The following is a 15679-nucleotide window of genomic DNA, read 5'->3' on the forward strand; positions in this document are numbered from 1 at the left end:
TCCCTTATATGCATAATTAAAAAGGGATTCAACAATTTATTCTATAGCTCTTAGACCCCTCAGCCAAATAAAATTTCTACAAATGTATTAGCAAGAGGAGAAGATTCATAAACAGATTTGTTTAATGAGAGCTGTTGCCGATCTGTGTAACTCCATCCTTAACTCCAAAGAGTGGTGTATTTGTGGGTGAGGTGGAGGGGTGGGTGGGTTGAAATGGGGTGTTACCTTCTAACCCCTAGCCTAGTAAGGGAGGTCTCAAGGGAGCTACTTGGGAATTTGAAATACAGCCCCTGAAATTGAGGACACAGAGGGCTAGTGTCTGACCCAGTAGAGACAACTGCGGTGGACTGTAGAGTCGGGGCTGACTTTCTTGGGTATAATCAAAAAGGGCTGATTCCTTTGATTGTAGAACTAAGAGAATGGTGCTACATTGGGATTGACCTGTGCTCCCAAAGTTGTTGGTGCAAGGTATGTATCATTATTCCTACAGAGGAGATTTAGACTATTTGGGGAAAGGGAAAGAACTGACTTGGTGTTGTCTTAGGCCTCTCCTCCAACTTAAGTGAGCTTCTAGAAGAAGATTACAAGACATCAGCAGGAAAAGGCATAATTAAGTGTACCTCAGTATGCTCTGGGGCTTGTGGAGGAGATACAAGTGACTACCTGTCAGTGGCTCAAGTCCCTGCAAGTTTGTGTCTTTTCACAGTCAGACTTTCGTTGATGCTATTTCAATCATAAAAGCCATGAGCTGTATGAAGGTCTGAAGGACGTAATTTTCCTTAGTGGTACCCATTCATTTGGTAGTCAGAACCAAGGACACAAAGCTCTAGCCACTCCACAAGTCAGTCAATATTGCAAACCATAAATAGTGGTATACTTAACCACCATATAAATATTATAGGCTAAACATTCTAAAAGAAAGTAACATTTAACATCAAGAGAAAGGTTAGGAAAACGGGGTTAACCAATCCAAGGAGAGTAACATGGACAAGGAGAGTGTCCTGGGCTGATCAGGATGCATATCAACATTCTGCAAGGAAGAGTCTTTGATTTGAGAAGAGCCTTTGGTGGCAGATGCTGGATGTTGATCATGAGCGACAGTAAGACAGTATCTGTTAAGATGGTTATCTCGAGCTGGTGAAGTTCTACTCTTTTTATAGCCTCAGAGTCCTCTGGTGATGACTGATAGTAAAGAGTGTGCCTGGTTATGTGCTTATCTGGTTGGGTGCAGTCTCTGTTGATTAGGTGAACATCTGGTCCCTTCTAGCATGATTCCTTTTGAAATGTAAATGGAGTCTTTTTCTAAGAAGTGGTTACTTATGTCAAATATGCTCTATACAACCTGGAATAGAGATACCAACCTGGAAGTGGTATCATTCCTCACTTTAAGGAAGCTATGACAGAGGTCTCCAGGGATATGAATTATTAAGGGAGAAAGAGTGAAATTCAAACATTTCCAGGCCTAGAGGGCTTAAAGCCAGCTTATGATGGTAGCAGCTCAAGTTAAGACTGTATTCTCCCCTATTCTCTTCTTCTCTTCTTATTCTGTCTGGGCAGGAAGGACCATCCTACTTTTTCCCTACAGCAGGCTTCCAGCTGGAAGTAGATTCTAGGTAGAGGATAATTCATCACCACATAATACATTGGAAAAAGATGACGGTATTTTTTCTCACAAGAGTTGTTTCTTGACTACATCACAGTGGTGAAACATGCACTCACACCCCTGTGGACTCAGGTAAGCCATCCCAGGAGTCTCCTCCTTCTTCATTGTGGGCCTATGGCAGTGTGTTTTGTTTGCTGATGCATATACCTTTATGTACAAAGCTATCATGGAAATTCACAGGCACGCATACATCTGAATAGAAAGGGTAAAACATCAAGTGATAAGTTCATGTCCAGCCAACCAGTTATCCCGGCTTGGCACCAGTGCCAGTAAATTAAAGTCATTTGGGCAGCTAGTCAACTTTTATTCAGAGTCACCCATTCTCGCAAACACACACATTCCACCTTGTACACGAGGGCCAAACTTCCTTTTAGTGAAGAAGTATAAACCTCTAAAATTGACTTGGATCTCCAGGTCCACCTAGTCCATTCTTTGTGGAGTACCCTTGCTGTTCCAGTCTATCAGCTTAGGCTGAGTCAAATATCCCAATAAGGTTGCCCTGCTATGAGTCAACACCCTGCTCTGCAGCCCTCCCACATCTCAGCGGGCGCGGAAGCCAGCGCAGGCAGCGTGGTGACGTCACTGCGTCCGGACGCGCCCCGCCCCTGAGCAGTCCTTGCTGCCCCGCCTCCACCCTGCTCGCCGCCAGGGGACGCTAGTGGGTCGAGTCTCCTTGGCAACCACTTGCTCCTCCTCCTCCGCCCTTTTAACCTTTAGGGTGCGCTGGTGCAGTGTATCTCGCACTCTTTCCCCTTTCCCCCTCCCCTTTCCCCACCCCTGGCGCTCTGGTTGGTCTGGACCGGAAGCGAAGATGGCGACTCCTGGCGCGGCCTCGGCGGAGCTGGTGATCGGCTGGTGTATATTCGGCCTCTTACTACTGGTAGGGGAAGCGCTTGGAGTTTTCCGGATGTTTGGACTGGCGGAGGAAGGGAGGGGCCGGCCCTGCAGTTGGCCTTTCCGGACCCCGGAGACCCTCTTCGCCCCGCCCCGCTTTTAGCCTGGACTATGGAGGGCTTTTCGGTGTTGGCTTGGGCGGGCGGCGGGGGCAGGGGGGTGCCGATTTTCGGTCGGTTTTACTTTCATTTCACTGATGACGTCTAGGGTTGCAGGGTCCTTTTTGGAAGCTCTTGCCGTCATCCCTGATTTGGGCAATGGGGCCGGTGGGGTTTGGGGGCGGAGGAGACCTCGGGGTTGAGAAGCATGTGGTGGCCTTTCGTCCTCTGTAAAACAGTGGCACACAGTGTGGGTCGGCAGCGCTGGATCTTTGCAAGTTAAGTAGGCGCTGGCGTTGTTTACTTGTCGCCTTCTCTGTATGTTTTTTCCCCCATGTTCCCTACCCTTGGGGCTAGTGAGTCTCCAACCTCTGTGCCCATTGTGTGATTCTGCCTTGATGACGTGAGTTGCTAGTTCTGACTTCCAGGTGTCACATTCTCTTCAAATCTTTTTTTGATTGGTGTAGATACCTGTGGAGGGCGGAGCTGTAGCCCTCTTTATTACCAGTATCGAAATATATACTACTACCTGTTTGCCCTCAGGTGCTTTCTTTTCCAGTGATCTTATTTCTGCCTATTCAGTGAGCAAAATGTAGATTGAAATGACTTAAAGTGGTCTGGCTATTACTTCCCTATTCAAATTAAAACCCTTTGTTTTATTTTATTTGAGAGTTCAATTGTTTGACTTTCATAACCTCTCTACCTTCTCAAATCTTCTCTTCTTATCGTCCAAGCCTGTAGTTACTTTCTGTTCCCATTTGTTTTGACCTTTTTGCATTGCAAAACAAAACAAAAACCTCCAGTTCTGGAAATCAGGCTTGTTTAGTTTTACTTTAATTGTCAGATCCAATCAGTGTCTGGTACCTATGTAGTATGTTCTAGTAAATTTTTGCAGTAGAGACTAAAAAAAAACAAAAAAGAAAGAAAAAAGAAAAGAATGGTGTGAAAATTTAAGAAAAGGATCCTCTTATTACTGTCATCACTGTCACAGATAAAAATACTGCCTTTACCCTGGAATATGTTAGTTCTCTCTTGGAGGAAATGAAACCCTAAAGGTTGACTGGTCTCTGCAACCACCCAGTTGTGTATTTTGAGAGCCCCCTTGGCTTTTCCAGTCCATCAGATTTAGTTTGTTTAGAAGAAAATAAATAAGCATGTAATGTATGAAAGTTAAGTGAGACTATTTTGGCAGTTATAAATTAATAAACATTTACGATAAGGAAGTGGTGTGAATTTTAAGAGGATGTTAGCGAAACAAGATATGGCTTTAAAGATATGGCTTTGAAGAGGGCCTGGAGATAGGTGGGAAAACTGAAATTCTTGAAACATGTATTTTATGGACCGAAAGCCAAAGTATGACTAAATAAAGTAGGACTTAAGAGAATAGACAACAATATTGGAAGAAAATGAGAATTGTGATAGAGTTTGGATAGATGAAGAAGGGAAGCCATTTAAGTTGGCAATATTACAGCAAGGACAAATAAAATCAGAAGGGAATTAGGAGTTTGACACTTGAATGTTGGCGTGGATAAGAGCATTAGGAAGAAGGACTCTTGTTTAAATTTCTGCAAATCTCTTTAAATCCTGGTTTATTAGAAGAAAGGCTGGTTTCTTATGTTGGTCGAAATGTTATTTTGGTCGAAATGTATGAAGAAAATACAGCTGCAATGATAGGTAGTCAGAAACAGAGGAGCATTTTTCAGATAATTGTGGATGTTTTTTGATCCTACACCAAAGCCCAACAAGTGGAAGATTCTTAAAAGTCAGTTGCAAGGTGAAATCTGAAACCCTATCAATGAGCTTTTCATTAACTGTTACATTAAAATCCATTAGCCCGTCTTGCACTTTGAAAGGATCTTTTACCCATGCATGGTTTTGTAACATGATGCTATGGCCACTTAGAAAATGTTGGTTTACTGAGTTATGCACATCTTTTAAATATGGATACATTTCATTACACAATATCAAAATATCACATTTCATTAAATTGCAACTGATCTTGTCAGAAATGTCTCTGAAAATTCTAAGTATTGAAGAGTTGTCAAGCTTATAGTTGTGGATGTAAGTCTTTCAAAATCCAGTTTTCATTGGAAAGTTTGACTCTTATCATTGGTATCAAATACTGTCAATTTTTCTTTAAGTGATAGGTTCCCTTTGTTCATTTGACAAAATCTGCCAAAAAGCGAAGTCTGAATAACGATAGTTTGACGATTGTTCTTTCAAGTAAAAATGGTGTTCCTTGAAGAGTGGTTGTTTTAGCTTTTCACTCTAAACTTTTCCTAGAGATGGCCATCACATCTTGGTATGCAACAGAAGGACTTTATGTATGCATGCTTCATATTTTACCCCACAAAGTATTAAAAAGAGTCAAGGGTTGAATTTCAATAAAATGAATTTATACTGCTTTGGGAAGCACAGTCTTAATTTAAATTGTCCCCTTTTGAGCTTGTGGTGAAGAATACAATGATTACTGGTACAGTTTGGTGCCACTGTCTTGAGTCACGCTAATGCACCAGTAGTTTTACCCACTGTGGCTATGAACCATGAGTGCAAATGCCAGCACAGTGAAAAAGGCAAATGGCGTCTTAGTATTTATTATGAGAATAGTTTTCAACTTCTGAATCTCCAGAAAGGATTCTGGGGACTACCAGGGCGTAGGGATTTCACACTTGGAGAACTTCTGCCTGTCATCTACTAAAGATTCAGGACATGGGCCAGGTGTGGTGGCTCACGCCTGTAATCCCAGCACTTTGGGAGGCTGAGGCAGGTGTATCATTTGAGCTCAGGAGTTCGAGACAAGCCTGGGCAACATGGCAAAATCCCATCCCTACTAAAAATAAAAAAAATTAGCTGGGCCAGGTGGCAAATGCCTAAGGTTCCAGCTACTCGGAAGGCTGAGGTGGGAGGATTGCTTGAGCCCAGGAGGTGGTTCTCGCAGGCAGTTGCAGCAAGCTCTGATAGTGCCTGGGCAACAGAGGGAAACCCTGTCTCAAAAAAAAAAAAAAAAAAATTCGGACATAAATGTTGCCTGCTTTTGTCATCTTGGGCAAAAAGAATGGACTTCAGTTTCTTCCCACATAAAGAATTGTTAGATTTGGTCCCTCATGCATGTAATCTAACTACGTCTGTCTTTGCTGTATGAAATCTAAACTGTTCTGTCTAGCTCCAGTGTCCTCTGTAATTTGGCTCCCACCACCTTTAAATTGTATTTGCCATTAAAATAGGAGACTCTCCATTTTTGTAAAGCAAATTTATTCTTGTTCCTTAAAGTGTGGGCATGATCTGGGAACTTGTTAGAAATACCAAATATGTGACCCCAGTCCTACTGAATCAGAATCTGCAGTTTAACAAGATCCCAGATGGTATATCATGTATTCTCATTAGTTTAATAAAGATTCATCTCTTCTCATTCCTTCTTCTGCCCCAGTGGTTCACAACTTTGACCTTTCATCAGAACCACCTGGGGAGTTTTAAAAATCTCTGTTCAGACCAGTTTATTTTGAATCTTTTGGGAGAAGCTGGGGGACTTTTATAATTGTTAACAGAGTTATATATTTGTTTCTTTTATCAAATGCTCTCATAGCAACTACTATTTGTTAAGTAGTTACTATGGCCAGCCACTGTGGTAAACCCTTTGTATCTCATTTAATCCTTAAAGCTTGTTATGAAAGAACTATTCCTATCGATGAGTATACTTGGTTTTATTTTATATTGTAGTAATGGTTGATAACATGAACAAAAAGCTCTTTAAGGTTATCAGTTTTAAAACCATTATAAAGGGATTCTGAGACCAAGAAATTTGGGAATCTCTGGCTTAACTCTTCTGCCTGGTTGCCCTTTTGCAACTTGTCTGCCTGATACTGGCAATTGTTTGTAATAATACCTACAAAATTCAGGTTTTCTTTCATTCTTGAAATCCAATAAAAAAATTATTGGAACACTTTGTGTCAAATACTGCTAAGGATAGAAAGATGAGGCTCAGCTTTTAAAGACTTCAAAATAAATTTGGGGAATGTTAAAAATATTTGTGAATTCCTTTAAAAACAAGCTCATTCAAATCTTAATATAAAGGAATATTTTATGAAAAATAAATTTCCCAAAATCAAGAATTTGAGCCTAGATCCTTTTTGTTTGTTTGTTTGTTTGTTCCAAAGTCTTAACTCCCTTCTCAGTTTTTTCTTGCTCTTCTGTCACCAGCTGAAAGACCAGCATTATGAAGGAATGACGTGCAGCAACTTGGATGGGTTTTAAATGCTCTGTGCCAAATGACACAAGCCAGACTGAAAAGACAACATACTATGTGAAGGCATTATGATATTCTAGAAAGGGACAGAAAACAGATAGTGGTTGTCATAGTGATACCGATGGGCTGAAGGAGATCCCCAAACACTGGTGGGATCTCAACCCCAGCTGGTTTTCAGGTGCTTGACACTGTCATGAGAACACATTAAAGGGTAAGTCAGAAAATAGTGCAAGTATGGAGATTTATTAAAGGGAAAGTACACACTCTTGTGGGTATTCTTAAGAGAGAGACACTCAATGAGGTTTGGAGTTTCTACATTTATGGGTTTCTTTATCCAAGGGATATATTCATGAAAATTCCTGGAAAAAGGTAGAGACTTCTTGAAATTATGGTGCCACCCATTTTTGCATCAAATATGAGTGGTCTTGGAACTGCCGTGGTGCTGGTAGGTGTGTGATTGAGCATGTTAATGAGCATATAATGAGGTCCTAGGTGAAACCTAGGTCAAATCCATTGCCATGTTGGGTTCAGTGGGTCTTAACCAGCTTGGTCCACACCCTGGTTTTTCAGGGTCTTATTAGCCCTTAGTCCCTAGTCATGAAAACTGCTCTGTGGAATTTTTTAGGAGTTCCTACAAAGGGTCAAAGAAATTTTCTGAGATGATGGAATTGTTCTTGTATCTTGCTTGCAGTAGAAGAATTTGGAAGCTGCAAAACTAGTTTGGTGGTTTTATTAGAGTCATTTAGGCCCTGGAACTGCAGGATGCTGAGAAAGAAAGTAACCGATGAATCTGTTGAAAAAGTGAAAAGAAAAAACAAGGCTTTTAAAACTACCAGAGCTCTTATTTAGAACAATGGTTCTCAAGTTTGGCTCAGATTGAAATCCTCAGGCATTTAAAGTACTGATGCCTGGAGGAGCCTTATGCTCCATTGATAGAATTGATTGGGGAATGTAGGGAAGGTATAAGGGTACTTAAAAGTTACCCAGGTGATTCTGACTCACAGTCAAGGCTGAAATAACATAGTTTCTGTCTGCAATTCCCTGTAATTGAGTAGAGTAGAACTCAAAATATAGCTTTGGACCAGCAGCAGCCTCACCTGGGGAAGCTGTTGCAAATGCAGATTTTCTGGCTCCACTCCAGACTTCTTGAATCTGAAACTCAGAGGATGGGGCCTAGCAATCCATGCTTTAACAGTTCCTCCAAGTAATTCCGATGCCTCCTAAAGTTAGAGAATCATTAAAGTCCTATGCACTGTGTTAGTCCCTAGAATGGCGTTGGTAACTATTAAGAGTACCTGGCTAACTAGAGGTGTCAACCTCTATCTCTGAGTGAACTTTTTTCACTGGAAAGCTCCTTGCTGTACACATGTATCCATTTTCAGCATTGACTTTTCTTTGTTTAATGCTCTTTAAAATTTAAATTATAGTATAATATGATAATTGCATGGTGATTACTGGCAGTTAATCTTTAGCTCAATGCTATTCTTGAACTGTCAGAACAGGTCAGAAGTTAATTTTCATCCAAGTTATTTTCTGTAATGCTTCAGTAATAAGCCTAGAATAGAACAGCTTCTACTCATATCTCCTTTAGGTTGGAAAAATCTACAGGGAGAAAATATTCAAAGCTAGTTATAACTGTGATGTGTGAAACCATTAATGTTTGCACTGTGTTAGGTGAGGAAATATGTAACTGAGCACTGTTATTAATAGTATTGTTTGTGTATGTGTATGTGACGTACTGCATTCATGAAATAGGCTTTGAAAATTATACATCTTGGACAAGTTTTTAAGGATGGTAGGCTTTCCTTACACAACTAAAATAACCTTTACTTCACATAAGGTTTCCTGTTAAAAACTTTCAAACACGTGCAAAAGTCAGAGAAAATATATTGGGTAGTAACAAACATCTCTTTTTGTTCTATTTCAGGCTATTTTGGCATTCTGCTGGATATATGTTCGTAAATACCAAAGTCGGCGGGAAAGTGAAGTTGTCTCCACCATAACAGCAATTTTTTCTCTAGCAATTGCACTTATCACATCAGCACTTCTACCAGTGGATATATTTTTGGTTTCTTACATGAAAAATCAAAATGGTACATTTAAGGTAAATATAATCTTACTTTGCAGATTTTTTTTTTCCTTTCAAATTTCTGGCACAGTGGGCAGTCTGGAATATATTGTGTTTGATTTTTGTATCTGGGAATGAATGAGAATGGAAATACAACATAGAGGCTGAGAATGTGACATCTGACCTGATAGATTAGAAGCAGACTTTCAACTGACATAAGAACTATTAATTCAGCAACCTTGCAAATGCTTCAAGTAATCATAATAGGTTATATATTTTTTGCTGCTCGTAACTCCCTTCAAGCTTATTTGATTTGCATTAATGCAATAAGTACATAATTTAGAAGGGCTTTTGTTAGTGGCAGATCGGGATCCTAATCTCTGTTTCATATTGAGTACTTTGAGTCAGTATGGTGTAGTGAATTAGGCTGGCAATTATAAGACCTGAGTTCTAGTCTTGACCCTTAACTGTCTAGCTGCAGACCTTTAGCCAAACCACTTAACTTTTCTGAACTTGAGGTTCCTCATTTTAAAATTGAAGGGTGTGGACTAAAGGTTTCTGAGTTTCCTTTAAATTATGCAAATTACTTTTAAGTTTCATACTAGCTTAAGCTTCTATGACTCAGAAACTGTCTCTTCGTTGTTATAGCCCCAGTATTTAGCTTTAGTACTTAAATATTTGAATGAAATAGTATTTCAGTAATCTTAGTAATGCATGATTACAAAATAACTTCCTGAATTGGGCTAAATTGGGTAAATAATTTTTATTTTATTTTATTTTATATTTTATTTATTTTATTTTATATTTTATATATTTTTTCTTTTATTGAGATAGAGGCTCACTCTGTTGCCCAGACTGGAGTACAGTGGCGTGATCTCGGCTCACTGCAACCTCCGCCTCCTGGGTTCAAGCGAGTCTTGTCTCTTAGCCTCCCAAGTAGCTAGGAATACAGACGGGCAGCCACTGTGCCCAGCTAGTTCTTTTTGTATTTTTAGTAGAGATGGGGTTTCGCCGTGTTGGCCAGGCTGGTCTTAAACTCCGGGCCTCAAGTGATCCACCTGCCCAGCCTCCCAAAGTGCTGGGATTGCAGGCATGAGCCACCATGCCTGGTCCAAATGGGGTAAATAATTTGAAAATATTTTTATAGTTAGGTTTAAATTTATTCTGATTACTGTGACAATTAGATATATTGTGACTGCTATGAAAACCACATTTTTTTCTGTACACCATTTATTAAGCAATTTTTAATTGAGCACTTAGTGTGTGCCAAACATTACAATGTTATAAAGATAGTAACTAATGTCTATTGACTATTTGCTATGTGTCAGACTCTATTTTAAGTGGTTTACATTTAGTAGCTTCCTTTGATCTCTCAGACAATCCTGTGAGATAAGTAGTTTTATCTGTGGTTTTCATGGGTGAAAAATCAAGATTCAGAGAGGTAAAGTAACATAGCCTGTAAGTGCTGCAGTTGGGATTTGAAGCTCCACAGTCTGTTATCAGAGAGCTTTGTTCATGAGGTTTCTTGGGAAGATGGCTTCTTAACAAGTAAGAGATACTTTCAGGTAGCTCAGTAAATAGAGTATCTACCAGTGAGTCTGCATTTTTTCAAAATATAAACTTAATTCACATTTTATATTTTGGGTTGAAACATTTCTAGAGAAGATGACTAATTTTACTGGTATCGTTGGGTTTTCTCTGCTTTTTATTATTGGGCAAGAAGAAATGCACTTTTAATAATGTTAGACATAGATAATTAAATGGTTGTTTGTAACATTATGAGGTCATTTTCTCTGAGAAATAAGTGTCATATAAAAATGTTTAATTTCTTGTGACTCTGTATGTAGCTGTGTTTCTTAGATAAGAGATTTTGACATTTTCAGAATTTCTGGATATTGTTTTTATTTTAAAATAGTGTAGTGTAATTCCACATGTACAGTACATAATTATAAATTTCTGGGATATTTTTCTCTGTAAAAGCTGTTACGTTTAAATAGATAATGATATATATGTATATGCATGTATTATAATGTATGGAGGTAATATAATTATCCCTGGTATAATTATTGTTTGAATCGGATTTTTTTTAGTTTAAAATTGAGGATGTTTGATTTATTTAGATTTTGTAGGAAAACATTTCATCTTTAAATTTCTAAAGTATTTTCATGAAATTATGAACTTTCTATTAGATTAAGTATTGTTTGGGCCCATGCTTAAATTAGTGGTCACTTCCTGGGAAATAGGTTTGTTTTCTTTGTTTTTGATATTTAAATCTATGAGATTGCGTTGTACTTGTATGAGCAAGATTTTAAGAATGCATTCACTAAAGAAGCAAAAATATTAACTATAAAAATTTAGGGTGCTTGTTTTAATATATGTGCCCTAAAATAAAATATATGGCTGTAGTTAACACACTTACTTTATATTTGTTAAATCTAAATGTTACACCAATACTTAGAAGGGGAAAAAAATCTGTTAAAGTTTTTCCCTCTACTTTTTAAAACTTTGTTTCATTATTAGGATATTAGTTATTCATCAATTGTTCTCTTTTTTTTCTGCTTTTCTTTTTTTGAGGCAGAGTTTCACTCTTGTTGCCAGGTTTGGAGTGCAATGGTGTGTTCTTGGCCCACTGCAACTCTGCCTCCCGGGTTCAAGCAATTCTCCTGCCTCAGCCTCCTGAGTATCTGGGATTACAAATGCACACCACCATGCCCGGCCAATTTTTTGTGTTTTTAGTAGAGATGTGGTTTCACCATGTTAGCCAGGCTGGTCTTGAACTCCTGACCTCAGGTGATCCACCTGCCTTGGCCTCCCAAGGTCCTGGCAGCCCCTGTGAGCCCCTGTGCGCCCCTGTGCCTGGCCTTTTCTACTTTTCATTACTAAGTTGTCTCTAGTTCTGTTTGTTTGTAGCTTAGATAGTATATCAGTTTTTTCTTGGTAGTTTTTGTTGATACCTTGAAACATTCTGTATGTCTGTGTTTTCCCTTCTCATTTTGGGGTGCTTGGTGAGGATTAGTGCAATTCACAAGTTTTTATTTGAAACTGGACTATTTGCTGATTCTCAAAAAGTAGAGCTGAAACAATTTTTGAAAACATTTTCCAAACTTTAGGCAATAGTTTTTTCCCAAAGTTATTGCTGAATTCAAGTGCTTAGTGAAAGATTTAAGTATTTAAGAATTAATCCTTCAAACTTCATGCCACGATTATAAATGTAGTCAGAGTAAAAAGGATGCCAACGTGGTTTTAGTCTATTCCAACCTTATTTGTAAAGATAAATGTACAAGTTGACATTGTTTTCCATGATGAATGCTAACGTATACTAATATTTACAATGTGCATTTTAAATTCCTAAATGAATATATGCATTTTCTAACTTTCTCTGCTTCCACCTCAAATATTTTGAAGCCTCTCTCTAATTATGGACTTGGCTTGCAAAGTATAATGATTTGAAACTCCACGTATCAATGATTGCTAACATTTTTCTTAAAAACAGAAGGTGTCCAGACTTTTCTGTGAGCAGGCAATCATTGCTAGTTTCTTTATTTTTGTTTTAGTTAGTTGTTTTAGTTTGGGGTATGTTATAATGCCTGAGTTGTTTCTGTTGACCTTTCTTTCAACATATGGCATTTTAAATAATTTTAGCTAGATAATTTGTTTCTAGCTTTTTTCTAAAATAATTAACTTTTTAGATAACAAAAAAGAACCTTTTAGAGTACAGCTGGAAGTGCTCTCTTTAACAGTCTTTGATAGTTGGCCAATAGCATTGGATGGGGATATACATGAAATATACTGATCCAATGGAAAAAAAAAGAAATTGACACTAATATGAATAAATATTCTTTCTTTTATACAACATATCAAAATAAAAAATTTAGTTAATATTAAGGTGTGTCATGAAAACATTTAATGTTTTGGTGTTTGTTCACATCTTACTCCTGTTCCCTAATTATGAATATCTTTATGGCCTATTATTAGATGTCTGGGCTAAACTCTGCTGCTCCCTCATTCCTAATTTCACCTGGTGGGAATTGTATCTTAGAACTTTGTGCTTTTTATTGAATCTTAATTATGTTTATTTACTTAATACTAAGTATGTAGTATATGCCTGACAATTGTAGGTACTGGAGATTAATTGTTAAGGCAAATGAGGTTGTTTTTCTTATGGAGCTTAATCTGCAAGGCTAGATCAATAGTCAACAAATAAAATAAGGTCACTTTATAGTGATAAATTCTATGAGGAAATATAACAGATTGATATGAGAGTCTGGTCAGGTTATGAGTGTTTTGGAGAGGGGCAAAGCTGCTGAGGTTTCTTGCCATGATACCTGGATGAGGAGCCAATCTAGTAAAGAGCCAGAGGGAGAGAGCCTTTAGGGAGAAGCAGCAGCACATATAGAGGTCTTTAGGCCGGGATGAACTTGGCTTATTTGGCTGACGTGTGTTGTTGAGGGTTTTGCTTTGGTAAAAGCTGAGATCCAGAATAAGGCAGGAGCCAGATTGTTTATGACTTTTAAGTCATATTAATAAGTTTAGATTTTCTCCTAACTGCAATATGAAGTTAATGTAGATAAAAGATAAAGGTGACTTGGGCTAGAGTGGTGCTAGTGGAGAGAAATGATTAAAACTGGCATGTGTTTTGGAGGTAGAGCTGCTGGGATTTGCTGATAGATTAGATATAGGGGGACAGGTGAAGGAAAAATAAAATTGGAGCACCAATGCCTAGGCTTTTGTGTACCTTAGAGAAATAGGGAAACCTGGAGGAATAAGAGGACATATGCATGTGCACGGGCAAGTGAGGGGGTGTAGAGAAAAGAGTTATAGTTCGGACAGGCTACCTTCAAAGTGTGTACTGTACTATCTATCCAGGTGGAGGTGTTAAGTAGGGAGTTGAAGCTCTGTGAAGAGCTTAGTGCTGGAGAGAAGTATTTGGGAAGCAATATATGGATGAAATCTACAGTTATGGACTGACTAGGAGCTGGGAAGACTGAGTAGTCAGAGAAGCCTTGACATTGGACCGAGGACTGGAGTTCTCTGTTGTGTAGAAGGTCAGCTGAAGGGGAGAATCTGCAACATGAGAGATAAGAAAAACAGAAGAGGGAGGCTTTATGGAAATCAGAATAATGTGTTTCGGAAAGAAAGAATGATAGCTTTTTCCAGTGGTTTTGAGAGGTGAAGTGAGTGGGGTAGAGAAGTGATTGGTGGCTTTGGTCAGTGGTGACCATGAAGAATAATTTCAGCAGAACAGTAGGGTGGTTAGGTTGAGTGGGTTAGATATGAACAGAGAAGTAAGGAAGAAGTGATAAGGAATGCTGACAACTTTTCAGGAAGTTTTTGTTCTCTAGGAAAGTGAGAAGAGGAGTTAACAGAGGTGTTTTTATTTGTGGTGGTTGTGTATCTCTTTGTGTTTAGTAGTTACTAGAATTTGTATACTTTAGAATTCAGTAGAGTGAGAGGAATTTTTGAGGCATGAGAAGGTATCATTGCAGGTGCAGTTTCCTCCAGAGGATGAGGGTTCTCAAAGTGAAAGGGTTGGGTGTAATAGGAGTATGGGTACTTCAGAGGAAGGAAGGAAGGTCTAGAATTTGGATACAAATGGAGGTAGGTTTTAGATTTAATAGTAAGTTGAGTGAGCTCCTGTCTTGGGACTACATATTATTTTAGAGACCTCTAAGTCAGTATTTCTCAATCATGGACATTTTGCCTTGGGTAATTCTTTGTTATGGGGGCCTGCCCTGTGAATTGTAGGTGTTTAGTGGCATCCTTGCCTTCTTACCTCCTAGATTCCTGTAGCATACTGACTCTGCCCACCATGTCTCTGGACATTGTCAGATGCCCCATGGGGATCAAAATGGCTCCTGAATGAGAACCACTGTTTTTATGGTGAAGTTAGCAGGTAAAAGTGAGGAGAATCATGTTGGAGTTTTGGGTTATGCAGCACGTTTCAAAAGTCAACTTGAAAAATGGGGAATGGAATTTATATATGTGACCAATTACATTGTTGTTCTATGGAATTCATATCCTTGTCTTCTGAAATATTCTTCTTTAATATTCTTTATTTAGTTCTTGATTGTCTCACATTCCTTTGTGTCCTAAATGACTCTGAAGTTCCTTTTAGTTTCTACTTTGAGAGGCAATAGTTTATAAAACATATCAGGGTCATAATGGTTCCCAAAATTAGAAGGAAAGTTTTACAAACTAAGCTCTCTTGACAATACATCAAGTATCTTGGAGGCAAGAGAGTATGTAAAAGCCAAATACACTAATAGTACTTGAGTGATGTTGTATATCTTACACATATTTGTAGCTTTAAAATAGTAACAGCAATACTCTTGTTGCTACAAGAACTGGTGAGGCAAAAGATCCTTATAGAGTAAAAGATGCTAGATTTCAATGATTCTTTTGCTTCAAGTTAACCTTCAGACTTTGTATTTTTAATATTTGTTTTTGAGATTGGGATTTTGTCCAATTTCAAACTAATTTTTAAGTGATTCTCAGTGGAGACATTACTACCTCCTGGGGCTGTCTTGGAAATTGGTGGGAAGTTTGTATAACATATAATAAGTAAAAAAAGATGGTTGTCATTATTCTCTGGCCCATTGATACATTGTTCTTAATTTGCTCATCTTCAAAATCCTTTTAGGCCAGGCACGGTGGCTCACACCTACAAACCTAGAGGCTGAGGCAGGCAGATCACTTGAATCCAGGAGTTCAAG

At 38.6% G+C, this 15679-nt stretch overlaps 1 protein-coding gene across 1 annotated transcript in view; it reads left to right on the forward strand.

Annotated features, from left to right (window-relative positions):
• The first annotated feature begins 2198 nt into the window (after positions 1 to 2198).
• Positions 2199 to 15679, forward strand: part of LMBRD1 (LMBR1 domain containing 1) — a 128997-nt gene continuing 115516 nt past the window's right edge. Inside the window, exons 1-2 of the mRNA XM_023230283.1 lie at positions 2199 to 2543; positions 8826 to 9002. Of these exons, the coding sequence (XP_023086051.1) occupies positions 2475 to 2543; positions 8826 to 9002 (246 nt within the window). The 5' untranslated portion in view covers positions 2199 to 2474. The remainder of the gene's footprint in view (positions 2544 to 8825; positions 9003 to 15679) is intronic.

The sequence above is a fragment of the Piliocolobus tephrosceles genome, chromosome 5, assembly GCF_002776525.5.
Source record: "Piliocolobus tephrosceles isolate RC106 chromosome 5, ASM277652v3, whole genome shotgun sequence".
NCBI classification, from domain to species: domain Eukaryota; kingdom Metazoa; phylum Chordata; class Mammalia; order Primates; family Cercopithecidae; genus Piliocolobus; species Piliocolobus tephrosceles.